The sequence below is a fragment of the Orbicella franksi genome, chromosome 5 (genome assembly GCF_964199315.1).
Source record: "Orbicella franksi chromosome 5, jaOrbFran1.1, whole genome shotgun sequence".
NCBI classification, from domain to species: domain Eukaryota; kingdom Metazoa; phylum Cnidaria; class Anthozoa; order Scleractinia; family Merulinidae; genus Orbicella; species Orbicella franksi.
Window position 1 is genome coordinate 14,480,460 of NC_138149.1, and position 21,600 is coordinate 14,502,059.

Genomic DNA, 21,600 nt, shown 5'->3' on the forward strand with positions numbered 1-21,600 from the left:
GACAACCATACGAAAAAGCATCATCGAACCGACAAAAAATGTATAAAGGAAAATGAAATGTAAAATATCCTCGCAATTTTAATAGCTTTGTAGCAATCCGAGAGGAAAACGAATTCTATTGTAATAGCCGAGTTGAACGTAATCATTAATAATATCAATCTACTTTATTTATAACGCATTAGATCAGTGATATCAGATGGCAAGCTAGGCGACTATACAATATTTTAAATCTACAAAAATATTGATAATTCTTATCTCGATCTATCAACTGTCGAACGACAGAACAAAAGATTTGCCGGTCAAATCTTTAAAAAACCCCAGCCTGCTTTGAACAAAAAACGTTCCCTTAATATAACTTGAAATTGTACATAGAACAGCCACTCTTGAAGTGAGTCAAACATAATAAATAACTGGCCAGTTCAAAGTCTTTCCCTGTTTTGTACGATTAAAAAATACATCATAACTCTGCTAAACGTGTATACGTACCTCTCGGCTAAAATACAGGTATTTTTTCTTAATCAGTTCTGGAGTATCAAGACCACGAGCTGAATGAATCGATCCTTTCACAAACCTATTAGACGAGCTTAACTGAGCATGAGTTTGTTATGTCTAAAACAGGACATATTCTCTGTTCCCTAGAGCGCGCTTTGTTCTCTTATCAATTACCACTGACCAGCTGTCAGTCTCATAACAGGTGACACTCCTCTGCATGTGACGTAAATATCCAGATCTGTAATCTCCAAGACCCTCAGTCCCTGGGCATGTCAGATGTGTGGTCGAATTTATTTTGAATTGTACATGTTGTAGATACGTCAGTTATTTGAGTGAAAGCACCTTGAATGACTTATTAGAAAGTCCACTTAAAATGTTGGGTTGGCATCTACTCTGACCTCGCCACCAAAGCTCATTCTTTTATCCGAAGATTATTTTAAGCGAAAACTGTGATCTTTTTTAATACTACGTACTAGCAAAGATTCAGTTTTGTGCTTTCCTTTGTTGAAAAGATGCTCCTTTCGTCACTTTGAGAAATAGTTCTTTTAAGTAGGCTTACAGAAAGGACATGAAATTTTCATCAGATCAGATAACGTCACTTCACAGTGCTTAAGGTATAATTAGGAGGAAATTATCTCTTGCCACACCCTGTAATAATTGTATTTTCCCGTAAGTGAACGCTTTGATGCTCCTTCTCAATCAGAAACAATGAGTAACCAACTTTCTTTGTTTGCTTTTGCTTGCTGTTTTGTTTATAAACTTCAGAAAACTGAGGGGGAGGGGGCGAAATGTGGAAGTATTTAGGGGGTTACAGACGGCTAGGAATCTCTTTTCTTTTATTGCAAATGGAGTTCCTGTATCAAGAAGATCATGCTCATATACTGAGACAACAACCAGAGTCATTTAAAATTATAAAAAATAGAATGCATGCATAAAATTGTCGGTAATAAATAGAGGGCTGCTTAATTTCTCATGAATGCGTAGGCTCGACTTTCGTAGCGGAAGAGCGCGGGCTCCTTCACGAACAGCGGCTGCTATTCGAGCCTACGTATGCACTGATGATTTAAATTACATGCGAATCTGATCCTCACCAGGCGGCCTACGTTTTAACTTTCTTGGAAGTCGCCGATGAAGCTTTTTTAGCTGAAAATTGTTTTGCTTAAATGACTTGAGCAAGTCCTTAAATACAGGCGGAAGAAAGTAAAACTGAAAAAAAGTCAGAAAGCGTACGGAATATGTCTGGTGCGTTACACAAATTTTCGTGTTAAGAAGGAAGAAATGAAATTCTTAGAAGAAGCGGAACTGTTATGATCTTTAGAAACGGAGGTTGCAATAAGATCATGATATTGTGGTTTTCTTTCAGGGTGCTTCTCTCTCAACTAAGTTAAACTTTCCTCTTTTGGCTTCATTCCATTTCAAAACTGTTGTGCTGTACTTTGTACTGTTGTTCTCTTTGATATACACAGGAATTCGACATTAACGAAAGCTTAATTTGCCAGCAGTGAATATCCGTGGCACACGCCGTCAACAGTCACAAACAAAGCAACTCGGTCTTCCTTGTATCTCGTAGCCGTGATGGCAGATTAAATCACCTGGTATTTTGTGAAAGTTTTAAAAGTACATCATTCGCTTGAAAGTTTGAATATAAGCTCATCACCGTGATTCTCTTTAAATGAAACCTTGCAGAGTAAAACCCGAGGAGAGAGAGAGAGAGCAACTTGTTTAAAATCTCTTTAATACAGTGTTAACATCTGCTTCGCGTTTGACGGACTGACAATGGTTAAAGTCCTTCACGATCATCCAAAAAAAAAAGTTCAATCGAAGCTAGCCAAGAAAAATTCCAAAAAACTTTTCACTACTTACCTGTAGCGCCCTGTCTGTTTACATGCAGATAACAATTAAACCAATTCTTCTCAGCCCACGAACGGAACCAATAAAGGGGTCGCTTTCCTTTACATGATATTTATGGAATGCGCACAGGAAGTCGAAATGCGACAACTACTATCATCTCAATAGATCAATTCTCCTAACGTGTTGCCTAAAACTAAAAGTTTCGGGTTAATGCTAATTTTAATACTTTCGTCAGTATTCTTTCGTTATAATACAAAGAGAAAATTCGCACTATGATTACGCCGCTGTAGGAAGTTTTAGATTTTTCTTGATAACTCCCTCACGGAAGGGATTTTTCCAAAACCCCCCCCTCCCCCAACCCTCTGGAAATTCCAATTAAGCTTGATACATTTCTTTATATGTTTTGGTCGTAGAGAACCCCCCACCCCCCCCCCCCCCAGGAAATTCCAATCCATTCTGTAGGGGGAGTATGGATATTTTCTGGAACTGCGAAATTTAGAAACATACAACTTTTTCGACAAAGGTTGTCCCACTTAGCGTAAAAGGTACGCGACATACCGATTGGTATTATGGGTAATGATAGTTTATCGTTGCTTGAAAGAGGTTCACGTTGTTTCAGCAAGAAGGAAGAGAAAGTATGAACACACGTGCTTGTACTTTTTCCTTCTATCACGCTGAAACACCTTGAACTTCAATCAAGCCACAGCAGTGAACCACCATTACCCATAATACCTTTCGGGATAGTTGCGTTTTGTCAACCTCGTTCCCATGGCCCTTTCCCGGAAAAGGCCATAGGAGCGAGGTTGGCATTTTGAAGGACAACCTTTCTCAAAACGGCTGTACAGAATAAATGGTCTCGTTCTATCCAAAAACAAAAATTGAAATTAATCTTTAAGTATTCCGTGTACGTACTATCGTTCTGTGACAAAACTTAAGTTCTCAATTTACGCACAATCTTTTAAATCCCGTATTTTAACACGTTAATATCACATTAAAGTTTATTGAAATAGCCGCCGGAAAAATGCATCATGTATTTTCCGTTTTTATTTACTGTAGCTTCAGAAAACATGCCATGTCTGCGATGTCTCATCGCGCCCTAATCACTATTTTCTCAGTCTATTCTTCCATAGGTAATAAATCTTTCGAGGTTTACGCCACAGGCATTCAGGCTATTTAAGCCCTTCTTCCGATCAGATTATTAGAAAGAAACCTATCCATTTCCTTAAAGAAACGAAAGCGGAGTGGAGTGGGAGGGAACGCGGAATAAGCTTCTTTGTGTGCTTTCAGTGCAACGTTAGTAAAAATAGCTTATGACATTACTTATTTTTTTTTCTGGCTCAGTATACGCTCTAAAAAAGAGTTTTAAATCAACCAGGTTGGGCCTTCCCCTACCTTACCCCCGCATCTTTTCACTTCACCCCTGTTGACCGCCTTTGGGAACAGTTCTTCGCTGTGATTGGCCAATTGTGCGCGCCTTTTTTTCGTGCACGCTTGACTTAAAATGTTTTACTTTCTCCAGAGTAATAATAAACGTCTTCCAAATGTAATTAAAGTAATGGTTTTTATTTCTTGCCTGCACGCTTTATCGTTGCATCATAAATCGACAACGAAAAAAAACACTCCTTCAGAATTCTAACTGACATTGACTCACCTCGAGTTCAAGGTATGAAGTGTGTCTTAAATCTTATCAACGATATTATTTAGTAGACGAACATATACCGGTCATTGTAAAGATTAGAAATCAATTACCTCAGAATAACCCCATGTATTGCACGCTATCTAAAGAATATTACTACGCGTCAAAAAAGAGACCGCCTTGTTTTTTATACTGCATCCAACAGTTGACTGCTCGTCTTTGGCACGAAAACAAGCAAAATATTACAAACTAAGCCTGAGAAAACAATTCACCTCCGGAACCCGTCAGGGCTGCAAGGTCATGATGGCTGTTATCTATTTATTTTTTTCATTACACCAGAGTAATGGATAAGAGCAATTCTATCCGTTGCTTTACACTGGTAGTCGCCATGTTAAGTTAAGTCGATTCCAAGGGTCATTATTGCGATTAAATCTTGCCACTTTGGAGACTGACCAACATTGTTTTCACTCAAAAATATGGCAACGAAACAGAGTATTGTTTGTACGGTTAAAACACTTTCCGGAATCACACCTTGCCTTAGTATTCTAGGTAACTGCTATCATAAAACTGAAGTAATTCAGCCATACCTTTCTCGCTAAAAAGGAAAAAAATGAAAGTATGCGAGGCCTTTCATTCTTATGACAGTTATCTAAAACAAAGCCTCTTGATTAGAGCAAACTGTCTCAAGACCTTTTTCAATTGTCAAACTAAATAAGTGTAAAATTGAACAGATTTTACAAGGAACTTTTCAGTGAAGTCTGGTCCCTGGTGATGGGGGGCGGGGGGAAACCGCTTTTATAAAGTATATAAGCTACGTCGGACGCCAACGGATATGGTTTTGGAGCCACTTCGTTGTGAAATGGGAACCTTTTGGTCTGAAGTAGTGAAGGGTTCGTGCACTGTGCTCGGCGCGGTCGAGTGAATTAGGCAAAATTCTTAGAAAAAGAACATTTTTAATGTTTTTCATAGGACTTACTATTCATCTTTTGAAGGCATTAAGACCAAAAACACACCGGGAATTTAAAGACCTTCCTCAGTTCTGGGCAGGGTCTGGTCTGAAATAGGGTCAGGGTTTCAAAATTGCACCCCCCCCCCCCCTTCACCCCCGCAACCGGATATTTCGGGAGTAATCCCCCCGTGGTGGGGTTGCCGAGAGCGTCAGGTCTGAAAACTCCTTTGTTCCAAATCCAATAACACTTCGCTGTTTTGTTCAGTTTATTATTAACTATACCTAACGAATTGATTTGACATCGTTTCTATCATTATAATAGCGTAAAAGTTCATAAAAGGAACAAAACCACAATTTCTGTTAAAATCTGTCTTCCGATCTGTAGATATCATTGCACTTCATTTCCTTTGTTAGAATTGTCCACGAAAACCTTCGTCTTCGGCCTGTAGTTCCTGCACACAGCAAGCACTATGAACTTTATCCGCCAGAAAGGTTTGATTTTGTATACTACTACTAAATCTCTTTAGTTAAGCCCTACAGATATTCAAACCTACCTTGAAGATATCCAGTCGTTGGTGATCTCCGTGTATTGGCCTAAAACGTTCTCTCCGTGTTGCAAAACCTCTTTCAGCCTAGCCAACTCTACGTGATAGAACAATAAACTCCTTATATAATAATTACTGGACAGGCCGCGCACGTGGGGCCCCTGTGAAGTGAGAAACTTGCTGACAGTATTGCACGAGACTTCAGCAATACTCCCACAGATTCACTCAGAGCGAAGATAGCATTTCACAACCGTTTTTTTTTTTTGGTACCAAATGAGCACCTCGCAACCAGCTTTTGTGTTAATTTTTTAGGGACATTAAAACTCACTTCAGACTACTTTATAGACAGGTTAACCCCGTTTAAAACTTTCAATATGCATATTTTAAGGCTTATAGTAATCGGGTGCCCCTTGCTGTTTTGTATATCTGTTTACCTGTATTGTCCGAGTTTTGGATGTCTTTCATTAAGGCCGAAATTAAATTTTCATGGCTACACTGGAGCAAAGAGCAACAAACCAGCTACTGCTGTGAAAAATGATTTTGTTTCGTCCCAAAACGAAACCTTATCTGCGACTGGTTTGCGATAGAAGTCATATAATGAAATTTTAACTTCTCCAATGTAATAGACTAGAAAAAACTCAACCCTACAGGAAACCGTCAGCTATCTCCGGTAATACGCTTCTTTAGAGTGTTTCGAACCAGACAGCCTGTGAAACAGGCTGTTATAAAGTGAAATGAAACGAGATGTGTTAAATTGCATATTTCAAAAAATGCATTGAACACCTCTACATTACGGACAGCCCGTGTGGTCACAGGAAACAGAAATGATAACCTCTACCACCCTGGTTACTTCAGCGTCCGTAATGAAAAGGCTGGAAAAAATGTAAACAATAGCAAACAAAAGCTTACTCTTTAAAAGAGTGGTGGCCTGGGCCGAGAATATCCCTGCGAGCTTTTTAGGATTTTTAGGGGCGTTTTCCATTTGTAGGGAAAACTGGTTTTTCCGGTGGGAAACTAAATAGAACAGGCTTTTCCGCTGGAAATTTTTCGGAAAAATGGAATACCTTCACGAGTATTCCTCTTTTTCCATTTTTACCGGAAAGAAAGGAAAATCAGTGTACCAGCTTTCTCGCGTCATTCCTATGCTCCCTGATAAGAGTCCAGTCCAGTCCGGTCCAGTGAGAAATTAGATGGTACATTCCTTTTCACTTAATGTCAAATACATACATACTTACAAACATACGTTTATTTGATAAGTAGATTTAAAATAAGCAACTGTACAGCTGATGTGGACCTACTACTACTAAATGGAGAACACTTATCCCGTCTCACTTTGTTTTAGTGAAAACTTGTACCGTTGTAGAATGACCGTATTCGATGGTTATTCCGGGGTTAATCAATTGCAACTAGCGATCGAGAGAAAGTAACATATCAAAAGGACTCATAGCTGACCCTGAACCTAACCGTTGCTTTCAGCGTTCGTTTCGCCGTCCCGTATTGTTATGATCCCGCACACAATAAGCATGCTCTCGCCCCAGACCATTACTCTTTTTTCAAAGTGAGGTACAGGAAATGACCTTACGGAACATTGGTTTAAACCATTATGCATAGTTTCACCATTACCACAGTAATAAAAGGAATAGGTAGGTTCAACCTCATTACCAGGGTCCTCTTCTTCCTCGAGCAAGAGAGAGGACCCTTGGAACGAGGTTGAGGTATTAACTCAGTTGACCATAGAGTTTGCCGTAATGAAGGGTTCACTCGCCAAATAACGGGACAGCTGGGTACTCAATGCATTGTCACACCCGGAATGCGCAAATGAAAGCAAAAACACCAACCTTACTGTAAAACAAGTTTGAGTTTTAATCATCTTTGTGGAAATTACACTGTATAACAGTCACGAGTCCATTTACAATCTAATTCAATATATTATGAAGTCTCGCAACACTTGACGGACAATACAGTCTGGTAAGGAGTGTAAAGGCAAGTCCTTCTTCTCACTGAAATGCAAGTCCAGCAAGAAAATACGTCTTTACACGAAAAATGGATTTAGGAAACCCTCTTATCCTTTTCAAATATGTTAGCCGAAGTTTGTTTTGGAAGTCGTTTTCTGATAATTTCCAAGAGTGACTGATTGATTGAGAAGTGAAAAAGATAGAGGTAGCCTAGGTAGCGAGCGGTTTAAGCGATTTGAGCGCACGCAAAGTTTCGTTTCTCTCTCCCCCAGGCTCCTTGTCGCTTTGCCCATTCGCCGCTTGTGCGCGCTCAGACCGTGCTCAATTCGCTGAAACCGCCCGCTATGTAGGCTAGAGAGTTAGCAGACTGGCGACGAGAAAAACTATATGATCAAGCTACAGGGAAAGAGAATTGGGTGCACCACATCCACAATTCACTTTACTAGGATTACAGAAATGTACAGCACCTGATAGCAACCAGTTTAGAGATTCACACTAAGGAACAAAAAAACAAAACAATCCGGCACGGATAAAATTTAGTCCTGCAGGGAGAGCACCAACAAGCAATACGAACATAAACAAAAAGAAAATGGACTTGCCTTTTCACCTCCAAGACAATTAAGTCTAAAACTTAAATTAATTATTATTATTATTATTACTTCTACTAGAAATAATTATCATAATTATTATAAAACCCATAATAACCATAACTCTTCACGCCAAGGTAAACCCAAGACTTGCATATTTATACATACATAAAATACATCCTATAAACGATTAAACACCATATCATACAAATCTTAAGCTACGCGTTTGTTGTAAGTACAGATACATTTGTAGAAAATACTTTGCACAGTAAAGGTACAAAAATAATAATATTGTAAAAAATAGTAACCTAGTAAGCTATCAGAAGTAAAGCTGTTATCTTATACTTTGCAGTCTCGCGATTTTTTTTTTTTTTTTTTTTTTTTACAAGCATTTGTTGATTGACCTAATTAAAATTCTCGAGTATACACTTGAGTCGGAAGAAAAATAACTATTTGTATACAAAGACATATAAAAGCTGCGGACACAAGTTAGTTGTCTCCGTAACTGAAAAAATCTTCAAATAGTGACGATGCGCGATTTTCACGCGACTCCCCTAAACAGCGAGTCACGTCACGCAATCAACTAGATGTTAAATTGCATGACAATAGCTACAATAGACCAGCGACCAAGTTTCGAAAACGTTTTTCTATACAACGAAAACCATGAAATCCGAACCCCCGTTTACAACCAGAGCATTTGTTTCCTTCAAACGGAAGGATATATATATTAGTAATAACTTACTTTTCAAGATATGGAACAAAATTAACAATCTCGTCTGTCTTCATTATTTTTGCCACAACAACACGACGAAACATATCGGAAGTTGAAATAAATTTATACAAGACTTAGAGACAATACAGTAATGATTTGTCAATGCTATAGAATACAATGACCTTACGGTGATATTCATAAAAGTCAAAAAAGGTAAATTCCTTGAAGAACTTTTACCATTCGAATAAAATAATTCAAAATAAAAGGAGAACCTGAATTAAAAATGCTAAGATTTTAAAGAGTAGAAAAATATATCGCTTTGTAGTTAAAAACGAAACAAAAAACAATCAAGGTAGGATGGTTAGTGGCTACCTCAGGTTGGACGCAGGGGCTACACAGAACACAGATACAGCAGAGGAGGTCTGCGCTAACACCTGAACAGTGCCAGGAACGCAAAGCTCATAACAAAATCAACCATGTGAGATGTTTGCGTTGTTGAGATCAGCTCTTGTTTTAGTTTCGCCTGCTGTTAGGAAACTGAGGTATTAGGGTCACCTGACCCAAATGCCTCGTTTACACGACAAGTAAGATTCCATCTTCCTCTCAGCGTCACCTCTTGACAGTGTGAACAGCACTCCTTGTGGTGTTTCCGCCGCGCTGAGGACTACTTGGTCTTACATCAGGACGCCACGTGTTATAGCCTCCCTGAGTGACTTCCATTCCCGTGGGAGTGGATGTATTTTCCCTTTCGCCCGCGGGTGAGTTCGCCATTTGCAACAGAACAGGATTGTTGTCATCTCCTAAAGAACGCCTGCGCCTGCGGATAGCGGCCCTCTGGGCAGCGGCTTTCTGCGCCTGTCCTGAAATGTCGGACTGTTGACGAGAGAGATGTAAGTAGCGTTCACTGTGCATCTCTTCCAGCAGTTCGGCGATGTGTTGTGCGTCCTTCTCAAGCTTGCTCTGTGTTTGCGAACCTCGAACGTCCCTGGGTGATAATCTAGTCTTTGAAGGAAGTAGTTCCTTAGCCGAGTCTTTATGAGATAACAGTTTGGATTTGGATCCATACTCTCGATTCATGACTCGTGGAGGCACGTGTGTTTTCCCTACAACTGGCGGCCCCTTGGATCTTTCATTTGTCGCTACATTCACGTTTGGTCTTGCCCGCAGTGTAGTCCTGTCGACACCGCTATCAGTTCTCTCTGCGCTGTAGTACCTTACTGGTGAGGTAGATGAGTGTTTCACTGGGCTAGACTCCAGGCGGATGTTCCTCGAGCTCACCGCTCTACTTTCAGGCGGCCTCTGTGTAGTTCCACGCTGTACCCCTCTGCCTACCCCTCCTACTTGAACGGGCTGAGCAGCAGATGTCTTCACAGGTTTAACATTGAACTCCTTGAGAGAAACAGGAGTCGTTGTCCGGACCGATCCAATTTTCTTTCGCGCAACTGGTGGTGCGTAATCTCTTCCTCTGACCTGGTTACTCTTTGGTGTCAGACCACTAACTTTGCCTTTACTCGGACTGCTCTCAAATCTTTGCCTCAGGTCACCCACCTTTTTGTCAGAAGACACGGGTGTTCCACCACGGGCAGCTGTTCTCGCCGGAGAGTGCGGCTGAGAACTAGCACGCTCCTCTGTAGAAGGGGCTGCAAAGTATTTACTAGTGTTTATTTCTATTAAACTGTTCGATCTCAATTCCGTTTCAGGAGTGTCGTGTCTGGGCGCATCCCTGGGAACATGTGATCTGGTATTGTATGGGGTGGACACAGTCTCGTGAGTATCAGTTGACGGGTTAACACCGACAATCTTGTACACCCTGCCGGGTTCATCCGATGCTCGGCGTTGTGCCATTTCGTCACTGTTCGTGATCGGCCTCCTCTGCGGTTCACTTCTCACAGACGACTTATCATCATCGCTATGCGTGTCACCTCCACTCTCCTTGTTTCCGAACGTGCTACCAAGATCCAGTAAAATCCGAAGCTTTTCATCAAATGTCTTCGACATGCTGATGGCGCATTCATCACCCTCGTCGCTCGAAGTATCGCTGCTCTCTTCAGAGCCCAAAGATCTCCTAGCCAACCGGAGCTCTTCAGCATTTTCTCGTTTGGTTGGGATATCCAGACTAGCCGGTCTTCGAGCGGGTTCAAACTGTCTTAGTGTGCCAGACACCACACCTCTTCCTTTGACAACAGCCACCACTGTCTCATTAGACCTGGGCACTACTTCCCGAAGCGCTTCATTTGGTAGCGACATTGTCTTAACACTACCGTTTACTCGCGGCATTTCGCTTTGAGACGTCACAGGTAAACTGGCCACTTTATCTAGCTGAGGCTGAGGTGAAACGTGTAGTGAATCCAGCGACGGATTCTTGCTGCTATGGGCGCTACTGCTGCGGCTTGTACTGCTGCTACTGAGCTGATCCATACTTTCAAACACTCCCTGATCTGAGATCTTTCGTTCACGTGGCGCATCACGTGGTGTTTCGTCGCTCCTTTCACTCGGCGGCGAAGTCACCTCTCTTTCTCCTTCACTTTGTCGCCTCTTCTCAGCCGCTTTCTTTTGCAGGTTTAGTTTTAATAACCTCCGACGAGTCTCCTCGCTGAAAGAAGCGAAGCTGGGCTTGGATGCATTGTCGTGCTCACTGGGCGAAGCACTGGGCAATGGTTCATCTGGAGACTTCCTCATCTCCGACTCCTGTGCTGATGAGAAATTCACTTCCAAAGGATAGAAAGGCTGCTCAGGGGTACTGGGACTAGCGGACCTCTTCTGAGGATTAACACGTCGATACGACGGAGGGGGAGGGTGTGAGTAGGAATACGCCTTTAAGGATCCTGCTCCTTTAGGCCTGAACTCTGCATCTGAGGGATCTAGCACCATTTGTATGGAGGAAGAAGAACTCTCTACACCCCTCTTGCCACCAAGTTTCGATCTCTCCATGGTCGGTGAATTGGACCTTGACCCCTCACCTGTAAGAATCTTCACCGCAGGAGCTCTCTCAGTCGGCGGTGAGCCCTCGGAACCCTGAGAATCGGAGAGCGGTCCATCGGAAGAGCTTCCCTGACCCGAGTCGGACTTTGAGGTCTTTCCGCTTCGGAACTTGGGGATGTGAAGAGAAATTCCGCTAGACTAGAAGAAAAACGAAATAAAACTTAAAATTATACCTCTTAAGGAATAAGTAACGGCTGTTATTACAGTTGAGTCTGCGGTCAAATATCCTTTTGTATAAAAGGAATAAGACCGAGCGTCGACAAAAGCAGAATTGACCCTTGCACATCATTTCCTTGCACCTCATTACCGTAAAAGCGTTCCCAAAGCGCGAGGCCACGTTGCCTTAAAGTGTTGCACGCAAAGTTGTGAGCGTATGTCCAGGGGGGACATTTACACTAGGACGGTGATCGTTGGCAGTGATCCATTTGTAAGTGTGATATACCGTGTGCTGCTTCTAATAAGACTCTGCTGTGCCTGATTCAAATATTTCACTCAGCAACATGAAAGAGCTCCGTGAAAGCTTACTTAGGCTACAAGCATTCCCTTACTGACATAATATAGCCGAGAGAAAACTACGCGAGAGTCTTAAGCACGCCTCGCTCCAAGTTTTCATGCGGCCATTTCTTCCTTCTCCTTGTTTGTTTTATTGGTTCGTTTTTTTGGCCTCCCTCTCCCAAGTCTGAACGAAATAAAGCAAAAGAGGGCCCACCCGAAGTCTACGAAAGCTTGTCGTCATCAAAAGTGGACAGTAAGATCTACTTTAAACAGCACAACTCTTCAGTATCTACAGTTCTTACCTTAGGCTTGTATGACCCATCTTCGCCTAACACATAAAATAAAAATAAATTAAAATGATGCATGTATTCTTTTAGCTCTTCACACATTCCTCCCTCGCTCAGTTAATCAAGCAATAAGTCCTCTCTTGCCTTGTCACGCATTCTTTCTTCCATAACAAGAAGAGATTTGAAAAAGTTCAAATGGGAGAGTAATACAATTCCAAGGAGTACCTGAATTACTATTAAACTCACGGCTTCTTTCGTTTGAGACCAGATAACAGAGTTACGCATGACGTTTACGGCAAATGACCAACGTAAAACGTCCGTCTTGAGCTGTTTGTACATTAGAGTAAAAGTATTTGTATTTGCGGTGAATGGTAAGAGAAGTTTTTCTATCTTTGTGTGATTAATTCAAGGATTAGAAGAAAAGTACACAAAAACAGAAACAATCTTTGCCGTTTGCTGTAAACGTCATGCTTAACCTCTCTAACGATAATCACTCACCAAAGTTAACAGCAACCTGTCCAAGGGAGCTCAGCACATTCTGAGATAAAATGTGTTCATGAGGTAACTCTTGACTTGTTGGTATTGCCTACCAACAAAACAGTACACACAAAAGTCGTGTAAGTAACTTGCACATAAATGCTTTCCTTTTTGTGTGGGATGCCTATGGTATCCCACACTACTGTCATCGGCTCGTGTCCGTTAATGCGAATAAGGTATCCCACACATGTAGCATTTGGGTACCTATTTTTTTGACGGGCGGGGGAATAGTAGACTTGATTTCCCCCGCTCTCTCGGGTCAAGTAGAATTCCTCCCAGAGAAGGGGAGCGGGAGTGGGCGGGGGGCGGGGGAAGTGGGCGGGGGGGTGTGTCCGCGCTAATTTCCCGAAAAAGCTGCTGGTAATCGATCCCTGGGGGAAAGGTGCTTCTCTACTAGAGCGATGGTCAATTTTATTTGCTGTATATTCATGGCCTGCAGATATAATGGCCACTGCCACATTGTCACATCGCCACATTTTCATCAAATAATAGTTAGCATATCTGAACTTGCAAATTACAATTGCAAAAAGGTCACCGAATAACAGTGCGCTGGAAAACCTTCGCCTCGCACTGTTGAACAAAATCCTCCGCCTGAAAACATAAGCACGAGGCTAAGGTTTTCCAACGCATTGTTATTCAAATTTGGCGCCATGGTGGAGTCGTGCAGTAGAAGTTCACTTCTAACTGTAAACCATTTGCATTGATTTACTGGACTTTCTTCAAAACAAACAGGATTCTTGATATGCAAAATATGCTTCAACAGATGAAAATCACAAAAAGCAGATCATCAGTAGAAAGATTACCATACCTTCACTGGACACTCGTCGCCTTCAGTCTCCTCAAAAAACCAATCACACTGAAACAAAATGTAGCAGTGTTAAAAGGCGCCATAACATGCGCCCGCATAATGCCCTAATAAACAGCGGTACAGAGGCATGCAAGCAGATATCGGCATGCTGAGGCAGGCCTGTAGTTACAAGTCCAAACACCGTTTGTTATTGGCTCACGAAACAATGCATAAATGATCCAAACAATGCACCTATCTCTTGAAACAAAAGAAGCTACAAGTTACCAGAAAAATTGAAAATACAGGTCTGGAAGTACTGTTTCAAAAACGAGTGCGTGGGTTTCATCAGGTTTCCAAACGAGAGAAAACATTTGAAACCACAAGGCTGCAGGCCGAGTGGTTTTATTGTTTTCGAGCGTTTGCAAACCTAATGAAACCCGAAGCGCGAGTTTTTGAAATTACTTCTCCAACAAAGAAAATTAGTCTAAATTATCATTTGAAAAAGTTCTCTCAATTCAAATATTTTATTTGAGGACGTGAAAATGTGATTCTATCACCAAATTGCTGCTCCGAGACAATTTTGAATATTCATCAATGTCACGTTACCCAGCTGTTTGTCAGTTCTGAGCGACCAGGTTGCTTCGCAAAGCAAATGGCAGAGTGCAAATTTAGACCTCCTAAAACTCGCGAAGAGGAAGAAAAGTGTGTGGCCAGCGCTATTCCGAGGTAACGTGTGCGTCTAGTCTGTTAAATGCAGGGGCAGATAGCAAATTAGTACGCCTTAGAACTGGGAATTTCTAACGTTAGTGTCAGTTTAGCAAGCAAGGTTGAAAGCGAACCAAAAGACAAGGTCGCCACCATTGAGCGAGAATTTAAATTTAGAAAAAGAATGGCCCTTTCTGTTTTGGGGAGTTTAATAACTGTACCGTTACATTTAACGTCAGCAGTAAATAATTTAGGTTTAAACCTTGCTTTGTAAAATGTGTGATTAAATAAAGTTGTTTATCGTCATGTGTTTTTCTTGCTTTGTCAATATGCAGATTAAGAAAATTTGCATCCGTGTTTGAAATTATTTCAAACACGGCCGTGGTTTTCAACTCGTTTTTCATTGGGTTTCTAAACCCATCCACCTGACCAGAATAAGATGCTCTGCATGAATAATTAATCAGTTTGAGAAGAGATGCTGGACTACTCGCATGTTGAGGTCATCTCACCTCTGATATAAGTGTCTCGACTATTCGGCACTGGTCTGACATGTCCTTTACCATGGCCATCATCGAATCGTCTCCAGTCCTAATGATGGTCGGGCCAAACACGATCGCCAGATTACGCACTTCCATCTAAACAGTAAGCCACAAACAGTATAGTTAGTTTGAGGGATTAAGCTGAATATCAACTTGAGAACTGTCACCGTAAAAGTCGAATGTTAGTCCTTACTCTATGGCTCAACGTTAAGCGTTGCTCAAAATCTCTTCTTAAAAGTACACTATGACAATTCAGCTTATTGTCTTTACTGACCTCTATAGTGAAGTTCATGTTTCACTTGCCCACAGATAAAGCAGAATTCTGCTATGACAAGGCAAACTGAAATACATCCTAAACTACGACAAAAATTGTCTCCTGACCAGTCACTCCACTAATTTTTTCCTTCTTCGTTTTTTTTTTTTTTTTTTTTTCAGGCTTAATTTTCATAACTACTCAAGTTGCTGCGGCGACCATTCATGTCTTTAAACATTTCTCCACAGTTCAAATATATGATCTTTCATATATTCACCTGCAAAGCAGAACTAGACAGAAAGATGCCCGTATAGCACGGACTTTGCCAATAAGCTGATCCACAAACCACAGCGGCTTTGGGACAGTGGCAAACATTCCTAATGTGAAGTACATATTAACAACGGTCTGATATATGAATACTTCGTACGAGCTAAAAGATGGGGCACTGCGGACGTTAATTACGAAAGTGAAGACTTATCAACAATACCTTGTTCTTGTCACAGTTGTCTGACACCAGTTTCAAATGATGCACAAGAAGCTTGAGTGTTTCAAAGTTATGATCTGGTAATTCTTGCACCTACAGAAAACAAGAAAAAAAGGGCATTTAGGGTATAATTTCATTGCTCCTTGCACAATAAGTAGATCGTCTAACTTGAAACAGTGTATTACACGGTGTTGTTTAGATTTTGAGAACGACATCGGCTCAAGCAGCATTTTTTTCTCTTAATTCGATGCTTACTGGTCCAACAGAGGTTTAATCCCAAGATTTTGCAGAACATTATTACGATACACGCAACGTTTTCAGTCACTATTGACGGAAAGGCAAACAAGGAAATATGTCTCGTGGGAAACAAGGTGACCCAATGTTAAGCGCAGTGGACTCTGGATTGAGCAGTCTGGGTTCAAGCCCTACTCGGGTTCGTTGCGTTGTGTTCTTGAGCAAGACATAAGACTTTTCTCCACCATATTTATAAATGGGCACCAGCGAATTTAACGCTGGAGGTAGCACTCCTATGGACTAGCATCCTATCCAGGGGGGGGAGTAGTAGTACTTGATTACTGCTACAGGAACTGGCATAAGCTCTTGCAGTGTGAACCACTTGGTCAGACGCAGACTTGACCTCTTTTACCTTACGTGAAATTTGTACATGGATGCTGGTCTACTCCGAAGTGTAACTATATATGCCATATTTAGTTATAAATATGCCATATGGATTTTTTTACATTCAAGGATCACAATGCCCTCGTATGACTATCCTTGAACCCTCTTGGAAATCACTGGAATAAGACTTTGGATGGAAATATCTTATCAGAATAAAAGCAAGAAGACAAATCCTTCCCCTTGTTGTCCCCATACAATACAGATTTTCAGTGGTTGCTGCACCGGACACTTGCACCCACACAAACACACTTACCACAGATCGTATTGACCACATTCTCTCTGCTACATCCTCTTTCTTATTTGATTCAATAAATGCATCGTACAAATCTGTGAAGTTCAATTCGGAAAACACACTGAAATGCAACCACTCATCAAGCTTTTATGCCAGGGGCTGATTTAGTATGGGGCGGGGGGGTGGGCGGGGAGGGGGCCACTCCCTTTCTTTGTATTTTGGAAAAAGAACATGACCAACCGTCCCTAGAGCGCCATTTTTCATTCGGTTTGAGGAGGGGGATGGCTTGCGCTTCGTAGCAATTTCTTCGATCCCTTCTCTCAGGATTTTCTGGATCTGCCCCTGTACACAAATTAAAGAGTTTCCCACCGTGGAGGAAAGGAAAGCAACTTCAGGAGGAAATACTTGATTGGGGGAATCATATGGGGGTTTATTTCAGTAAGGGTCATTGTGTTCTCTATAAACCTTCCAAATTATGCAGTTATCTAGTTTATCTCATTTTTCGATCACGTCTGTGTAAATTAACACAAGACAACCGAGGGCTGTTGAAAAGTATTGAAAGTAGGTGGAATACATGTTCCACAATAATACTGAAAGAGGAGAGAAACCAATTCATAAAGCAATAAAAGTAATTTGAAGTAGTAAAAGAATCTACAGATGAGGTGAAAACAGTTTTTAAAATTACCTGCAGTAACAAGACCTTCTGGTAATTTTCGTAGGAACAGTTTCAAAAGGCTGGTGATGTTGTTTACATCATTCCACTTCTGTATATAGAGAAACCAATGGTTAAAAGCACTCACTCTGACTTGAAAAGACTAATTCAAATGAGATTCAGTATAATGACAAGCACATTTCCAGACATAGTAAGCAATATAAAAACTGAAAATCCTTCATTCTAAATGTGAACAGGAACCTCTTATCTAATTCAGTTCGTGTCATAATTCTCATATGCGATCAGCCATTACACCCTAACCTTGAGGTTTTGTTCTTGATTTTTATCGCACGAGTTGTAGTTTTGAAAGGAATTGCACCTACATTGTATATCAAATTTTTTTTTTTTTTTTTTTTTGGGGGGGGGGGGGTTGTTTCTCATGTAAAAAGCTGCTCAACCCGTAAAAACTTATAAGGGTGGAATGAACGTCCCATTACCTCTTCCTCGAGACAAACATTCTCAATTCCTCTGTTGTTTAGCTCCTCTTGCAAAGCAGTTACCGCAGCAGAATTACCAGGAACTCTACAAACATTTAACAATAAAAAAAAAAAACAATGTAGAAGGAGGTACAAACAGAAAAAGAAAAAAGGAAAAAAAAAAAGAAAACTGCATGTTAACAACGATCTTGGTTTGATCTTAAAAGTAGTCTTAGTATACAAATTAGTCATCTCTACAAAAAGGAAAGGAAAAAAGGTTAATTTGATCTAAACATTTAATTGACGGATGGTAGTTTCCTTGAGAAAGTATCAATTAAGTATCGTCGCAGTTTTTGTTTTGGTACATGGCTAGACACTTTACTTTGGCTCTCGCTGACACCACCCAGGTGCACACAAGGCGTCTGGCCATTCATTGGGACAGCTCCAGAAAATACTGGGCAGCAACCTAACGATTGACATCTGATGCCAGAAGCATGACGTACTGTCTTGTTGTTTGATTTATAACAGACGTTCCGGTTCTGTATTGACTTGAATAGCTCACCTATAGACACCAACAGTCTCGAGTCCTTTTCTCTCTACAACATCACAACAGTGTTCCACGATTAAAGGCACAAACTGCAAAGAGTAACACACTTGGCTTAGTTAATAGTGAGGTTAGTGACAGGCAACAGTATCCAACACCTTCCAGCAGTTATACTCATAGGCGTACGGGCACCTTCGGACTTGGAGGGGTGGTGACTTTCTTGCCCAAAAAAGTTACGCAATGACCGAATGCGTGAGTGTTGAAATCAGGATACAAATGCACTCAAATTGCATGAAAAACAAAAATTTTCACAATTCCCACATCTGATGAAACTGCTGTAATTTCAAAAAGACATGTAGGTATGTTCAAAGCTTACATAATCAATCAATCATACTCTATCAACAGTCTCAATTCAGGTAAAATTTAAAACTTATTAAAAGAAAAAATTATGAAAAAAAATAACTAACTAGAAACTTTATTTACGAGTTTTGGATATCACGCAAACAGCATTAATGTTTTCCCTCGAGTGTCGTTGCCCTAATCATGAGCTTTCTACCCGAAAAATCACGTAATTACCGTAGCTGGGGGGACTGCAGCCCCCCCTCCCTCCCCCTCCCCCGCCCATTCGCCTATGGTTATACTTTGAGACCTCCCTACAAAAATCGGCCAATTCTACGTCATGGCAGCTGTGGTAGATAATTTCAAAATGTACATGTATGTCTGTCTCTTTTAACCCACCTTGTTGTTCTTTGATGCTGGGCACAACTCCAAAGGTACTCCAACAGAATGTCCTGCAAACCAAAAGAGAAGAAGAGAATCAACAGATTAATCACTTATGGAAAAATTGATTGGTATACAAGGAACACTTCCATTTTATTCTAACAGCTATGATTGTAGATAATGAATGGAGATCTGGAAAGAAAAAGATGTGCTTTCTATTTAGTCAAAAGTTCCTGAAATTTCAGTTTGGAGGTTAATCGGTACATGTATGACTCATCAAAAAATGTATCTTATTGCAGGAAACAATGTTAGAAAGAGTCCCGATTGATTTTTGGTTTTACTTCTTATTCTTGTTTTTAGTGGTTGGAACATTTTGAATAGAAATTCGTGTTAAAACTACTGTTATGCATATGTTGCACCTGTCCAGTTACTGGTCTTTTGGCTTTCAGAGGTAAGACAAATTTTGCAACACACCCAAAATGGCAGACTTTTGGGTAAACTTCTAATGAAACACATTCTTCCTGAATGGCAATTCCAAGCCAAAGCCTAAATTGAAACTCCATGGTGGTAAATTGGGGGGGGGGGGGGGGGGGCACCATCCTCACAAGGGAACTTGATCAACTGTAAACTGTCAGCAGACTAACTAATTAGTTACTTGGAGAACTTTACCTGAAGGGTAGCTATTGGGGTGTTGAGGTTTCTTCCGCTTTTTGGATGATTTATTTCCATGTGTCTTGCCACTTTCACCTAAAATCATTATTAAGAAAGAAAGACACACCTCTGAATGAACAAAAGATATGAAAATGTTTCTTGCTCCATAAATATCTTTAAAAATTTTTTTAAAAAATGCATGTTGCAATTGGTTTAACAGAGGCCTATTGTCGGAGAAAAAATCTCATGTTCTAAGAACATGAGCTATTCAAAATCTCTGCAGTTCCAGAAAACATCCATACTCTCCCTGTGGAAAGACATTGGATATTCCAAGGGCTTAGAGGCCACAAAAGCCAAATATTTTAAAGGAACGTACATGCAAAAGCTGAACTGGAATTTCCGGGGGAGTTTGGGGGGTCAAACCACCAAAAAAACGTCCCTGAGCGGGATATGGACATTGCCTGGAACGGCAGAGCATACAACAAATTTCTCACAATGACTACTGAGCACAAAAGAACTGAACACTTCATCATGGTCCTTTAGCCTTTCTGTTCTCAAGGTCTCCACTTACAGGAGGTGTGACTGGATAGAGCTGCAAACTACATTGACTGTTACCTTTCTGCCCAGCAGTGATGTTCTTGAAAGACAAGCTTTTCTTGATGTTTGATATTCCAGGTATACCAGGTATCTTGGTGTTGACTGGAGGTGATAACTTGTGACTGGGTGAAGCAGTATTTGACCTACATGGGATAACAAGCAATACTGTCACTGGTCATGTTTTCCCTCTTGACAAATGATATCAAGTGAAAGAGAACTTCACCTTATGGCACCACAGAAAACATTTCTTCTGAAACAAAACCTATCTTGGCTATGTAAAACAAGTCTGTTACAACTCTATGGTGAAGTGTGCATGCAAGCCAAGTGAACTAGGAGTATTTCTACTTCCCCTGGATAGGATGCTAGTCCATCACAGGGTTACCCCCAGCATTAAGTTCACTGGTACGCATTTATACACCTGGGATGAGAGAGGCACTCTACATTGTCTTTTCCAAGACCATCAAACAATGTCCCCAGCCAAGGCTTGAACCCGGTCTGCTTCATCCAGAGGGGAGCACACTAACCATGAGGCCACCACAACTCCACAAGCAACCGTAATAGACTCTAATATCTTAGCATAAGAAAGCTAGGGACACTGAGCTACAGTAACTTACCATACCTGCATTTGCAATTAGCCCTTCAGAAGCCGTGTCTACTGTCCTGGGTACTAGGTTCACCTGCCATGGGTATTTTGGCTCAACTACATCTCGCCAAAATGCAAACCATGGCCAGAGCAAACTTGCCTGATATGTCACCAACGTGTACCAAAAACATTTGATTAGGTACATTCAGCTGGTTGGCATGCTAGTCCAATTGATTTATTGATCTATTTTTTTCAATAATGCATAGCCTCTTAGGGGAACTTGAACTAAATAAATTCAATTTTTTATCGAGGCAAGTTTGGCTTGCCTGTTACTAGCTATGACCCCCAACACAATCTACATGCAGTGCTGACAACAATAAAGTCCTCACCCAGATGTCTCTTGCTCCACTGTTTTCATTCTTCTTATAATCAAACTCTGACTGCTCACACCGTTCTCCTAAAAAAAGGTAACATTTTTACACAATGTGCTGGAAATAAATAACGAATGAGCATTGTGAAGCTGTCATTGTAAGAAAATCCAGTAAAGTTTTCTACAAAAGGAAACATCATTTTTGGCAACACTGGTTAACAGACGCAGTAATGAAAAAGATATCCTAATGCAGGAACTTCTGATTGGACTGCAAGGGGGTTTTGGAAGCCAACCACTTTGT

At 40.9% G+C, this 21,600-nt stretch overlaps 2 protein-coding genes across 4 annotated transcripts in view; both read right to left on the reverse strand.

Annotated features, from left to right (window-relative positions):
- LOC145486265 (semaphorin-5A-like) overlaps positions 1–5,567 on the reverse strand; it is a 39,711-nt gene extending 34,144 nt beyond the window's left edge. The window contains exon 1 of one of the 3 annotated variants that reach the window (XM_081464896.1): positions 5,483–5,567. The gene's annotated coding sequence lies outside the window, so the exon portion shown is untranslated. Of the gene's footprint in view, positions 1–486; positions 2,323–2,355; positions 2,496–5,482 lie in introns of those variants that run through there. The other 2 variants (XM_081464898.1, XM_081464897.1) reach the window with 2 other exon arrangements.
- Positions 5,568–5,914: 347 nt separating this feature from the next.
- The window catches only part of LOC145486260 (rho GTPase-activating protein 21-B-like), a 33,519-nt gene continuing 17,833 nt past the window's right edge, over positions 5,915–21,600 (reverse strand). Inside the window, exons 13-26 of the mRNA XM_081464887.1 lie at positions 21,319–21,386; positions 20,365–20,489; positions 19,768–19,845; positions 19,117–19,169; positions 18,397–18,470; positions 17,856–17,940; positions 17,392–17,470; positions 16,728–16,801; positions 15,800–15,889; positions 15,030–15,155; positions 13,837–13,884; positions 12,990–13,077; positions 12,507–12,532; positions 5,915–11,847 (exon numbers count right to left, since the gene is read on the reverse strand). Coding sequence (XP_081321013.1) covers positions 9,337–11,847; positions 12,507–12,532; positions 12,990–13,077; positions 13,837–13,884; positions 15,030–15,155; positions 15,800–15,889; positions 16,728–16,801; positions 17,392–17,470; positions 17,856–17,940; positions 18,397–18,470; positions 19,117–19,169; positions 19,768–19,845; positions 20,365–20,489; positions 21,319–21,386 — 3,525 coding nt within the window. The 3' untranslated portion in view covers positions 5,915–9,336. The remainder of the gene's footprint in view (positions 11,848–12,506; positions 12,533–12,989; positions 13,078–13,836; positions 13,885–15,029; positions 15,156–15,799; positions 15,890–16,727; positions 16,802–17,391; positions 17,471–17,855; positions 17,941–18,396; positions 18,471–19,116; positions 19,170–19,767; positions 19,846–20,364; positions 20,490–21,318; positions 21,387–21,600) is intronic.